General features: G+C 36.7%; 1 protein-coding gene across 1 annotated transcript in view; it reads left to right on the top strand.

Annotated features, from left to right (window-relative positions):
• The window catches only part of STXBP4 (syntaxin binding protein 4), a 186,704-nt gene that overhangs the window by 85,897 nt on the left and 86,535 nt on the right, over window positions 1-14,272 (top strand). Inside the window, exon 11 of the mRNA XM_037810123.1 lies at window positions 12,950-13,126. Coding sequence (XP_037666051.1) covers window positions 12,950-13,126 — 177 coding nt within the window. The remainder of the gene's footprint in view (window positions 1-12,949; window positions 13,127-14,272) is intronic.

Raw genomic sequence — 14,272 nt, 5'->3', positions numbered from 1 at the left:
ATTAAATGTGGTGACCTGAACAGAAAGCAATAAAGTAACAAAAAAAGAGAAAGGGAGCAAAGGACAAAGAAAGAAAGAAAGGAAGGGGGGTGGGTAAGTTAAAAAGGAAAGAACAAGCCATGAAGTAATTCTTTTTCACCGGAAGGATATGATCCGCTATTTTTTTTCCAACCAGAAATGCCTACCAGATTACTCACTATTCTATCAAGAATTGGCTCTAACTGTCCTATAAAATCTAAATATTTTTGGTGAGTTTTTATTCCTTAAAGAATAACCCAGCCTTCATAAGCACAATTTCCCATGAAATTGTACTTGTTGTTTTCTCTTCAAGTTGTAACAGCTTTTAACAGGCATGGACTGTTCTTCTAGCAACTGCCTTTGATCAACAACTTACTAAAACCTACTGTCACACTTAAGTTGTTTTTAAAAGTTTCTTTCAGCACAGAGTTATGACCTAAGGCAGCAATGAATTGGTGAACAGTACAAAACCAAAATATTTAGCCTGTCTGAACGCGTCTTTGCCCTAAAGAAACATGGGGAATTGTTCATTTGGCAAATCTCTAGGTTCAGATAAGCCCATTTGTAGTTGGCCTCACCTGTGGAAGGTTGGGTTGACTGCTTGAGGGGAGTATGAAGTTCTGAGGCTGAAATGGAAGGTCACATGGACACAGGGCTCTCTGGACAGTCGAGGGGAGACAAGAAGTTTGTAACTGCTGATGCAGCTGGCATGTGACCTATCTTAGTTTATAGATGAAGCAACAAAGGAAACTTTAAGAAAAGATCTAATAAGTGTATCTCTAAAAGGAACAACAACAAGTGATTACTAAAGAGGTACTCACATTTTTTGTACTTTTAGAAATTGTTTTCCTTTGCATGTTTATTTAAAAAAACAATAAAGTTTCTAATTTTAAGAATTCATATTCTCACTCCCTTTTTATTTTTTTTATTTTTATTTTTTTAGTGATCTGAACTTTTTTAGTTTTTCAGTATAGCACTAGAATGTATTCTAAGATGTCATCTCATATTTAGAGGGGGAAAAAAGAAAAATACATATATTTGGTTAGTCTTTTCTGTCCTAAAAGGGTGTTATAGTAAAATGTCCCTAAGTTTTCATTTCAGATGGCCACATGTGGCCTCAGAATGTCATTTTTTATTTTCTATTAAAAACCCTCTTCACAAGGATCCCTAATGCTACTCTTTTATAGCCACAGCCACATCCTTCCATCCCTCTTTCCGTAATGCCTAGCAACTAATTATCTGTTCTCTATCTCTGTAACTTTGTCATTTCAAGTATGTTATATAAACAGAATCATACAGTATGTAACTTTAGGGGATTGGCTTTTTTCACTAAGTATAATTCTCTTGAGATCCATCTGGATTGTTGCATATATCAGTAGTTTATCCATTTTTATTATTGAGTCCCCATGTAAAACTAAAATCTGAACAGTTGGTGGATTGAATCAATGTCAGTTTCCTGGTTGTGATAATATCCTCTAGTAATGCAAGAAGTAACCATTGGGGGACCCTTCTGTATTACTTCTTACAACTGTATGTGAATCTACAATTCTCTCAAAAGGTGTGAGAAAGAGAGCCCTCTTTTGAGAAAAGAGATTATAAAGCTTTTATAATGATAGAGTTTTGACAGCAATCCTAACAGAAAAACTCATTAAACAAACTTGGCTAGATTTATTTTTCAACATTAATTCTCTTTTTTTGTGACTCAGAAAATGACTTGTGTATCCTCCACCATTAGGCTCTGCCCAAGACACTGCCTAAGGTAAAGACAGCTTGCTTGGAAAAGGCACGTGGAGACATAGCTTTGGGAGAGCCCAGTTGACGTTCCTATTTGCACAGACACCAGCCATACCTGGTGGTCCCCTGGAGGTGAAGGCAGCATTCTAAGCAAGCACTGGCCAACAGATGTGTCCATTTCAGAATCCCTATTTCCAAATGAATTTTGTTGTTTTTTTAAATGTAGAAAAGATCTTACATCTTAAGAATGCTGATAGTTTATTCTCCTGTTCATACCACAGAAGTCATTTTAATTGTTTTAGATGAAGTAGAGTCACAGAATTTTCAATGTTGGAGGAATTTGGAAGGGAAACAATCTTAGTCTTCTAGTTCATTTGATCATAGTATTGTCTGTATGAAGTTAGGATTCTAGGTTCCATCCCGTGAGCCACTTAGATCCTGGCTGTTCAGGGATCACATTCCACACTCTCTCAATTGTTACACCTGTGCATTCAGTGACTTCTAAAAGAGACTTAGCAAGAGGATTTAATTTATGAAACATCTATTAAATACTTATTTTGTATGGAGGCCCTGTCTCTAAGGAGCCCTCTGTCTCATAAGAAAAAAGAAAAATAGAGCAAAACTATTATCCTAAAAAGCATTTCAGACTTGGTGTCCCAGAGCTGGTGAGTTGATTTATATGTTTGTACACCAGAGTCCCTATAATTTTCCTTATTTGGCTAAAAAGAAACAAATGCAAATCTCAAAAATTCTATTAGGCAGTTAAGAGTGCACCTTTCAGGGTGTATTTGAAACATCTGGGTATGTGTCAAACATTGTATGTTTCTTAAAGCTAGAGCAATATATATTAATTTGGCTGACAAACTAGTAAATTTTAACCAAGGAGGAAGTGGTGATAAGGCAGTTGATACTATAAAGCTCTTATCTTGGCAGTTTACTATGTGAGAAACATTTTTAGTACTCTTATTTCAACATGGGACTCATGACATTGTGTCGATGATTTATTCACAAACTCTTTTAGAGTTAAATACATGACTTCTCCAGTCATGTTTAACTCCACATAAAATAAATCACTCTATTTGGAAATATTGTACTTTGATTCATTTTAGATATATAAGATTTTCTGTGACCACCCTGGATTTCAAATTAAATTGTGAAGTCTATCACAGTTTTTCAGTATTGGGGGCAGCTGATTTCCTGATGTGATTGCTGGTGATATTCTGCCACTCCTGACCATTGCCCCTTTACTTGTTTCCAATTCGCACTCCTGCTTTTTCTTCTTCCCTCCTCTTGTATTCATAATCAGTAACTGCTTTTCCCTTTCCCCCCACCAATTTATAAGATCTCTTTATGTAGTAAGGATATTAACCCCTTTTCTACCAAATCAGAGGCAGATATTTTCCACTGTAAACAAATTGTCTTTTAAGTTTTTTTTTTAAACCCTGTTGTTTTTATGTTGTCAAATCTGTTCTTTTTTCATTGTGATTTCTCCTATTTTATTACTTTCTTAAGTTCATTTGTAGCCAGATTTTGGATACATATTTACTTAGTTCTCCCCCAAAGTCTGTCTTTTTTAACCCTTCTAAGAAGCTGTTTTACTTGGTATAGGTATGAGATGAGAGTCTACACTATTTCTTTTCAAATCGTTTGTTGTCTCAACCACTTATTTTGTGGTATCACCATTTCTATAGACTAAATTCTTACATAATCTAGGGATTGTTTGGGGCTATCCAGTCTTTCCGGTTGCCCTGTCAATAAGTATTTACTGGGTGAATGAATGAATCGTATATCTAACTCTTCTTTGCCCATTATCAACTATTATAGCTTTATATGTGCCTTAAATTCTTGGGCCATGTTCTACTGTTCTAGTTTGCTAAAGCTGCGGAATGCAAAACACCAGAGACAGAGTGGCTTTTATAAAAAGAGGTTTATTTGGCTACACAGTTACAGTCTTAAGGCCATAAAGTGTCCAAGGTAACACATCAGTAATTGGGTACCTTCACTGGAGGATGGCCAATGGCATCTGGAAAACCTCTGTTAGCTGGGAAGGCACGTGGCTGGTGTCTGCTCCAAAGTTCTGGTTTCAAAATGGCTTTCTCCCAGGACGTTCCTCTCTAGCAAGCTTGCTCCTCTTCAAAACGTCACTCACAGCTGCACTGAGTTCCTTCTCTTTGAATCAGCTCATTTATATGGCTCCACTGATCAAGGCCCACCCTGAATGGGTGGGGCACATTCCAAGCAAATCTAATCAGCACCAAAACGTCTGCCCCACAAGACTACATCAAAGATAATGGCGTTTGGGGGACACAATACATTCAAACTGACACATCTACCTTGTTTCTTTTTTTTCCTCCAAATTTGCTTATTAGTTCCCACTGATTTATTCTTCCAAATCAGCGTAAGAATCTTATTTATTATTTAGATCTTATTGTATTTAGTTTCTAATTTAGAACTCTTGGTCAAGTTCTAAATTTCTGATGAAATATTGATTGAAATTGATTGGAACCCCTGAAGGCTATTTTGGAAGGAATACATTTCTGTTTCGAAACCAGAGCTCTCTTAAACCCCAAACTTCAGATGAATTCTAAATGTTTAATATCTGAAAAAAGTAACTTCATGAAAACCCTCATGAAGAGGATTTAAACTCCAATTATGAAAGGAAGCTTCTAATACTGTAACTATTCCCTTTTGGCACATTTGTAACCAGAATTGGAGATGTAGGAAAAATATATATTTATTTTAACCTTTACTAAACTAGAAAATACATGGTCAGGATTAAATATATCATCAAAATGGGGGGGTGGGGTTTGACTAATTAACATTTATATTCTGAACTGAACCATCTTACGAATTTCACATGGTAATACTGACCAGACAGATGTACTGTGTGTCTGTCTTTGATTAGGGAATTCTGTTTATAAAGAGATTGAAAAAAAAAGTTTCTTTGATGTTCAGAGGCAGAAATCAATTTTGTACCTTTTGGAGAGTCGGGCAGCTGCACATAAGTTGACAGCTCTTGGGAGGGTTAATTAGAACTAATTATAATTTGATTGACCTGCTTTTCGTCTAAAAAGCTTAACCAAATCTTCCTTTGCAACGTGAGGATTTTGCTTTGTCATACAAAGTAAAGAAAGTCTTTGTTTTGTGGCATAACAGCTATCTATCATTATTACATATTTTACAAAGGAGAGTTACCACATAAATCATGGAATCAGGGATTTAGTTGGGGTTGGAAAGAACCTTTAAGATTATGTAGTCCTTGAAAGCATGCACTATACTAACTCAGAATAGAAAACTGTACTTTTTAAGGAAAAATAAACTAGTGTGCATAATTTTAAAATCTTATGTATGTCATGGAAAACCAAGAAAAAAAAATCAAACAATTGAATTTAACTGTCCTTTTTAAACTTTGGCATTTTCTTCATTCCAACTTAGTTTTGATATAATCTCAATTGCTTGATAAATACCATAAAAGGATTTTTTAAAATTCATGTATAAAAAGAGTATAATGAAATGATTTGCTTTTCATTATGTGGTGTTTATCTGTTTTGTATTATAGTTGTTATCCCAATTATTTAAATGAAATGTAGTGCATAATATTCCCATAAAATTGAAACCTTTTATGAAGAACTTTCCCATGGAAACTTCTTCCCTAATAAAGATCTCTAGGACAATTATTATATATGAAAAACAAAATAGTCATTTTCACTTTTCTGTCAACTCAGTTCTCCACTCATTTTTATGTTAAATGAGGCACCTGTTCATATTAGATAGGGCTTTTACTCTCAGATAGCTTGTGTTCCAATTGGGCAATTCAGACCTTTTGACTTTAGAAAGTCAGGTAATAAAATATATGAATGAAAGTTCAAGATAGCAGTAGGAGAAACAAAAATAGAATGTGATTAATTACAGACAACAGATATTATAAAAGATAAAGGGAAGGAGAGATCATTTTAAACTAGAGTGGTCTTGAAACACTAGAGAAGGTGAAATATAAGTGAAGTTTTGAGTATGGGTGAGAACTGGGGTACTCCTAGTAGAAGGAATTACGTGACCAAAAGCACCATGGAGGGGGAGTGTTCAGTCTGGGAGTTTTGCTAAGTTAATATACTTGGATTTGGTGCTAACCTAGGAAGCTCAGATTCACTGACACTGGAAAGATCGATTGAGAACAAGTAGTAAAGAAACTTGGGGTGTGGAAATTGAGGATATATTTTATCATGTACCATTAGTAGTTTGTTACCAAGTGTGGAATTGAGCAATATTTTAGGCAAATTGATCATTCAGAAGTATGTGGAATATATTATAGTGAAGAGCACAGTAAGCTGGGAGATCATTTATGTGATTTTCATCATACCCATGCGTGAAGTGCTAATGACAAGAATCAGTAATATGGTAGTGAGAATGGAAATTAAGGAATGGCTGCAAATTACATCATAAAGACTTAACAGTGCTTACTAACTGGTTAGGTAAGAAAGTGGAGTGTGGGACTAGATGTATGCATGTTGGAACAGTGGGAAAAGCGAAAGGAGAGAATACATATCAGAAGTCGATAGCTTCCAAACCCTCCATGTTTAAGGGGTGAGTTGTAGGTTTATTCAAGAGGTTTATTTTATTTTTAATAAATCAGATACATAAGGAAACAGGATGTAATTTATTTTTAAACACCTTTCTGTAAACAACCCTCTCCGCCTAGTCACCCTTAATCTTTTTCACAAGCTCTAATGGAACCAAGAACAGGAAGGGTTTTCCAGTAAATGGGTGTAGGAAATTGATAAGAGAAGTATTCTTTAGGGTTTGGTAGCATAAGTTATGTTATACTACAACATATATCTCTTTGCAGTCTCCTTTTTCTCCTGTCAGCAGTTGGCATTTTGAAAGATTTGCTGGTTAGCTTGAGAATTACAGAACTTCTAAGGTTAGTGATGTAGATGTGCTACCCTAAATTACAAACTGCAACTGCAGTTAATGCTTCTTACTTCTACTTTAGGAAGTTGTTAAGACTCATGACTGGAAAGGGAAGGGTTTTATATATTGGCTGCTAACATTAAAAGGGACATGCACATTATGTCCCCAAACAACTTTTCTAAAATTCAATAACTGGTATTTGTAATTGAGTGCCACAGACATTCCCTGAATAAATTTTCCAGTCTAGCTTTCTGATCGCATCATTCATTATGTATATTTTTCAAAAGCAGTAAAGACAAGGGGGTGAAAGCAGTGCCAGGAACTGTAATAGTTTCTTTAACCTTTTTGTGAGAGTTGTTTTGATCTCGTATAATGTTATTCCCCATTATACACATGAACAAACTGAGTCTTAGAGACAGAATTACATAGCCCGAAATTGAAAAAATCACAGATCTAAGATTCTGACTTAAAAAAAGTCCATGTTTTTTATTTTATATTATTTTGCCTTATGAGGAAAATATGCTTTATGTGGAAACATGCATAGCATATTGTCTTTTGTCCAAGCTTATATGGTCCTTTGTCCAAACACAATGACATAGCTAAATTCAAAACATTTGTAGCCTACATAGATTTTCATTAGTGTGAATTATATTTTCAAAGAAGAATTTGGACTGATCTTTTCTGAAGAGTCATTGTGAAATTGTGAAGTGGAAAATCCTCATTTTGCAAGGGGACAGTGTAATTTGAAAGCATTTCATCAGTGTCACCAAAAAAAAACTGTCAGATGTTTTACATTTTAATATTTTATGAAGTAATTCAGGTTTCCCTTCTAGTAAGTTTGTTCATACTACTTAGAATTTTTGAAAAAACATAATGCTTATGTCAATTTTTCTGATTTTCAATTACTTCTATTTTCTTTTATTACCTAACTTTCTGAACAGAATTAAATTCTACCCAACACAAAGTAAATCAGTGAATTGACTGCAGCATTTGCCCTGGTGGGATTTCAGGCTCATGGTGAAGTACTGTGAAAATTCTGGCTCGATTGTCTCTTGATGTAGGAGGCTTTACAGTTATTTATTAGAAGACAGCCTGAGAGGAAAAGCAAAAAATGTATTTATGTGATCCTGTATTGCTAAATACAGCACACCGCTACTATCTCTGTTTTTATTGCTTCCTCTAAGAGTCATCATTTCAATGCACTAATCCTTTAAACAGCCATTCAGTGAGAATTGGGCTAGAACTTTGCTAAGGGGTCACATTCACCAGCCTGACAGTTATACATTTACAAAAGAAATAGCATGAATTTATTCAGCATCAAAACTTCTGCATCTTTTACCACCCAACTACATTTCACACTATATTACCATCAGTTCACTAGAATGGCTGTATAAATTCCATCCAGATTCTTCATTTAATTAACCAGTATTCTTTGTACAAAAATAAAAGTGCTGTTTTTATAGGGGAATAAAAGCTGCATGAAGTGAGTGTAAAGGAGACAAATCATCAAATTAGTTATTCTTCATTGCAGCTATGCAGAATTCTCTGCCCCTCCTCTTTCTCTTCAGAGGCCATATATTTTTTTCTGGCTTGATCAAACAGAAAACAAGAATGGTTTAACAGCCTTGAATGTATTTGAGTATATTATAATGGCCACATCCTAAGCTCATGAAAAGCTGGGCATTGATGATATTGTCATCTACAAGTGATTTAAAAAAAAAAATTCTGTAGTTGGAGGGGCGCTATGATATAATACCCAAGAGCATGACCTTTGGACTAGACACTCTAGGTTCAAATCCTAGCTCAGCCACTTAACTCATCTTTCTGTACTTCAGTCTCCTAGCTATAAAATGAGGATAATAATAGCATAAACCTCACACAGCAGTGTACAGATCAACTGAGTTAATCCATCTAGAACACCTAGAGCAGTGCCAGCACATAGTAAGCCACTACCTCCTGTATGTACAGCAACAGTTTATAAGACACCTATCTTCAGATACAAAGATAAAGTAGTTTGACTCAAGGGCATAGTAGGTAGTTGGTTTGCCACATCTATCCATTCTGCACCCCACTACCAGATTTAGCTGTCTAAAGCACTGCTCTCTCATACCACTTTCTGCTCAAAAGGCTTCGAGACCTCTTTAGATACAAACCCCATTGTCTGTCACATTTCTACCAGAGCCTGGCTTCTTACCTTCCTTTCTCCAACCTTTTTTTATCCCACTCCTCTCCTAAGGCACCTTCTACTCCAGTCAAAGTGGTCTAGTATCATTCCTCTAATGTACCAAATTCCTTCTTGCTTCTCTTACTTTGTTCATATTGTTCTTTTTGTCGGATATATCTTCCTCTCTTCCTTCGCTTATGTAAGTCATACCCAGTCTTCTAGCTGAGCCAGAAAAGGTGAAATGAGGATGCTACTTTTACCACCTTTGTATTGTCATGGCATGGTTCTCAGGACACAATAGCTGCTAGGTATGTGTTGTTGATGATGAACTCTCCTGTTGGCTCTACTTTCAAACTATGTTTAGAATCTATCCACTTCACACCATCTCTACCACTATCACCTTTGCCTAAGCCACAATCCTCTTTTTGTCTACTGGCTTCCTATTCTCCCTCCTTTCATCCTTGCCCTTCCCCTACAACCTACTCCCAAAACAGCAGTGAAAGTAATCCTCTTAAAATTTAAGTCAGATCATATCACTTCTCTGCTCAAAACCTTTCAACACTTCCCACCTCACCCTGAGTAAAATCAAGGTCCTTACAATTTGTGGCCTACAAAGCCCCTTAAGATCTTCCATTCCACCCTCACTACTGTTATCACTCCTACCTCATGTCCTCTTACTCCCCCCTTCCTGTCCCCTACTACTCTTATTCTTACACTGGCCTCCTTGCTGTTCTCTGAAGATGCACGATCCCACCTCAGGGCCTTTGCACAATCTGTTCCCACTGCCCAGTAATCTCCTTGGGAAATCTGCATAGCTCCATCCCTCCTGCAGGTCTCTGATCAAATAATCACTTCAGTGAGCTCTTCCCTGATAGCCTCTAATTTATTTTCTGCATTCCCCAATAATTTATTGTCTGTGACCCCCTGTCCCAGAGGACAAAAGGGAGTCTTCTTATCTGTTCTGTGCTGTATCTCCAATACCTGAAAAGGAACCTGACATGTAGTAAATAGGTATGGAGTGTATGAATGAAAAACTGATCCTTAAGTATGTCTTTATTCCTACCCTTCCCTGCATTTCAAATGTATTTAGGCTCAAACAAAAGCAAGTGTCCTAACAACAGCTCTGTAAAAATTAAAGTAGCCATGATTGAATATTAGCCATGGCAATTGGAGCAGAAAGTTCCATTCCAGAGAGATTTCTGCATCAAGTAAAGAAAACAGAAATGCTTTACAGTATAATAACTGCTGTATTAAATTGTGTCAATGTCCTGGGGAGACTGCCTTGACCCAGGACCAAGGCATATTTTGAGAGACAAGTGGTTTGGGCCACCCTATCCTCTTACTAAAGTGTAGAGTGTAACTAGTGTGTGATTTTTGTCATTTAGAGGTAGAGTGGCATGGGCAGAAAAGCATTAATGCTGGAGATCAGCAGACTTGGGTTCGTGTCCTTGAACAGATTACGTAATTTCTCTGAGTCTGTTTGCTTAGGCATAAAATGGGTTTTATAATGCCTTTCTCTCAATGTCATTCTGAAGATTAAAAGAGAAAAGATACATAAATCACTTGAGATGTTTATTAAATACTCTGTGGGCATTGTACCCTACAGAGATAGCTATGTATTTTGCTACTGAATTCTATCTTTTTTGGCTTAAATCAAAATGGAGAAGTAGCAGTTACACTGATGTCTAGGAGAAAGCTTTGGCCCCTGGGGCTTGGTCCACGGCGAGGTCCTACAACACTTTATAAATCTCAGCAGTATCTGGTGAAGCTGCAAGAGCTTTCCTAGAACATGAGCCCTACATCTACATGTGTTTTATGGTAGCCTACTCTTTATTCTTTGAATCAGTTCTTATTCTTCTGTTTACTGTTTTCAATTCTTTTCTCCTTTCCTTACTTTCAAAATGTTATGCTAAAACCCCCTTGAAGGACTGGGGGAGAATGTGGAAGTATTTAACTTCCCTAGCTGGGGAATTCCTGATATTCTCGCAAGCACTGGGAACTACCAATTAGTAGGCTGTGCCCTCAATCTTGGGGCTTGCCCTTATGAAGCTCATTACTACAAAGGAGAGACTAAGCCTACTTATAATTGTGCCTAAGAGTCAGCCCCAGAAAATCTCTTTTGTTGCTCAGATGTAGCCTCTCTAAGTCAACTGGGAAGGTAGACTTGCTGCCCTTCCCCCTATGTGGGACATGACTCCCTGGGATGAGCCTGGACCCAGCATCGTAGGTTTGAAACAGCTTTCTGGACCAAAAAAGGGGAAGAGAAATGAAACAAAAGAAAGCTTCTGTGGCTGAGAGATTTCAAATAGAGTTAAGAGGTCATTCTGGAGGTTATTCTTATGCATTATATAGATACCTGTTTTTAGTCTTCAGTGTATTAGAATAGCTAGAAGGAAATACCTGAAACTGTTTAACTGCAATCCAGTATCCTTGATTCTTGAAGATGATCATATAACTATATAGCTTATATGGTATGACTTTGTGATTGTGAAAACCTTGTGGCTCACACTCCCTTTATCCAGTGTATGGACAGATGAGTAGGAAAATGGGGACAAAAAGTAAATGAATAATGGGGGACGGGGGCTATGGGATGTTTTGGCTGTTCTTTTTATTTTTATTTTTATTCTTATTTTTATTTGTTGTAGTAATGAAAATGTTCAAAAATTGTAGTTCAACTCTACAGTCGGTTTGTTCAAACACCACAATTACATGGAACTCTGAATAGGAAGTGAGATATGGTAGGTTAGTATAGGCTAGAGAGAAATAGTGACACATCCCAAAGTAATTTGGGCAGGTAATAAAAAATATATCACAGCCTCCCCCCTCCACCGAGCCCCGAGGAGCTGGGGGAAGGTGCAGAAGTGTTGGAATTCCTCACCTGGACTGGTGTTGATGTTGTCACAAACATTGGGACTGGTAGTTGGATGTGCTGAGCCCTCAATCAAGGGACTTGCCTTTATGAAGCTCGTTACTGCAAAGGAGAGGCTAAACTTGCATATAATTGTGCCTAAGAGTCTCCCCCTGAGCACCTCTTTGTTGCTCAGATGTGGCCGTCTCTCTCTCTGAGCCACCTCGGCAGGCGAACTCACTGCCCTCCCCGCTACGTGGGACCCGACTCCCAGGGGTGTAAATCTCCCTGGCAATGCAGGATATGACTCCCGGGGATGAATCTGGACCCGGCATCATGGGACTGAGAATATCTTCTTGACCAAAAGGGGGATGCAAAATTGAGACGAAATAGTTTCAGTGGCTGAGAGATTTCAAATGGAGTCGAGAGGTCACTCTGGTGGACGTTCTTATGCACTATATAAATAACACCTCTTAGGTTTTAATGTATTTGGAATAGCTAGAAGTAAATAGCTGAAACTACCAAACTCCAACCCAACAGTCTGGACTCCTGAAGACGATTATATAATAATGTAGATTACAAGGGGTGACAGTGTGATTGTGAAAACCTTGTGGATCACACCCCCTTTATCTAGTGTATGGCTGGATGAGTAGAAAAATGGGGATAAAAACTAAATGACAAATAGGGTGGGATGGGGGGGATGGTTTGGGGGTTCTTTTTTCACTCATTTTTTATTCTTATTCTGATTCTTTCTGATGTAAGGAAAATGTTCAGAAATAGATTGTGGTGATGAATGCATAACTGTATGATCATACTGTGAACAGTTGATTGTATACCATGGATGACTGTATGGTATGTGAATATATTTCAATAAAACTGAATTTAAAAAAAAAAAAAGAAAAAGTGAAAAAAAATTGATTGTAGTTATGAATACATAACTATATGATGATACTGTGAACAATTGATTGTACTCTTTGGATAATTGTATGGTATGTGAATATATCTCAATAAAATTGCATAAAAAATGTTATGCTAGATGTATAAAGTTAGAAGTTCCATACTGAAAATTATCTAAGAAATCTACAAAGGAAAAGTAAGATAAGATAGCTACTCCACATAATAAAATAATACAAATATTAATTTTCAAATTGAGAAATGTAAAATGTCTATATAGATTAAGTTTTTGGAATTTACAGAATGAGGAAAATGTTCTAAGCTGCTGAACTGTTTTGTATGCATGTGTGTTTTTTCAATAACTTTTATTTTGTAATCTTCAGGAAGCAAAAGCTGTAGTTGAAGAAACAAGAGCCCTACGAAGTCGGCTTCATCTTGCTGAAGCTGCGCAGAGGCAGGCACGTGGAATGGAAATGGACTATGAAGAAGTCATCCGTCTGTTAGAGACTGAGATTACAGAGCTCAAGACTCAGCTTGCTGATTATTCTGACCAAAATAAAGTAAGCAAAACCATCCTCTCCTAGTTACCATGGTTTCCTTGCCGTTGCCATGTATCCTGTTTTCATTTTCTTTTCATCTGCACATCTAAACTAGGTCAGTGTTTGTCATCTATTATTCAACGATGGGATGATTGTTGTGATGGGGTGGTATGATGGTTGGGGGCCTCCTTCTATCCAGATAGCTTCGGGATTTTGCATCCCAGATTTATTTGGGTCATCAGTCAATGTTGTACAGCACAGGCATTAAGCCCTGGAAGTAGTTAACATTTGATAGGTTTAATAGATTTTCTTTTATTTCTAAACTTGCTGATTTGTCTTTTGGGGACAGGAGGGCATGGGGCTGGGTTTTGCCCTTTGGTAACAGCACTCAAGGAAGTGGGAAAGTTAAGTAAGTTTTGCCCCAGGCCCAAGATAATTAATGGGTAGAAACAGTTTGAGTTTAGTTGTTTGTTTTAAGTAAGGTGTGCCAAATTAGGCTCCAATAGGAAAACCTTCCGATTCCAATAACAAAATCCTGAATGTTTTTCAATGACAATGTGAAACAATGTTTTTTTCATATAATTTTAATGAATACTATATTTATTAAATATCCTTCAAAACTACCCTAAAATGTACATCTTTACTTCACTGAAATAAAGTTGAAAATTGTACAAATTTAAATCAATATTTTAAAACTTTATTGAGTTGTTTACTTATTAATATGATAGGTATTTTTGTCTCTAATCCTATCGATTTTCAACAGAACATAAAGCAATTTTTAATAATCTATGAAATTATAAAGTATTAATTATACTTTAAGTATACCAAGTGGAAATGAAACTAGTTTTAGAAAAGCAAAATACAGAAGAAAATCTGAAATTTTCTTTCTTTAGCTCTTAAAAGTCACTAGTATATTTCTTACACCTGTCCTGTTAGAGATTGAATCATGTGCTCCACAAAAGGCACGTTCAGGTCCCAGCCTGCTCCTGTGGGTGTGAACCCATTTGTGAACGTCTTCGAAGATGTTATTACTTGAGGTGTGCCCAAACAGAATGAGGGTGGGCCTTAATCAAATATGAGTGGAGACCTCATGAGTAACAAGTTAGACACAAAAAGAGAAGAGCCATGAGAAGCAGCCAGAAGCTGGAGGTCAGATGAACCCGGAAG

Source organism: Choloepus didactylus, chromosome 18 (assembly GCF_015220235.1).
Source record: "Choloepus didactylus isolate mChoDid1 chromosome 18, mChoDid1.pri, whole genome shotgun sequence".
Lineage (NCBI taxonomy): Eukaryota > Metazoa > Chordata > Mammalia > Pilosa > Megalonychidae > Choloepus > Choloepus didactylus.
This window is presented reverse-complemented; position numbering and strand designations above follow the sequence as displayed.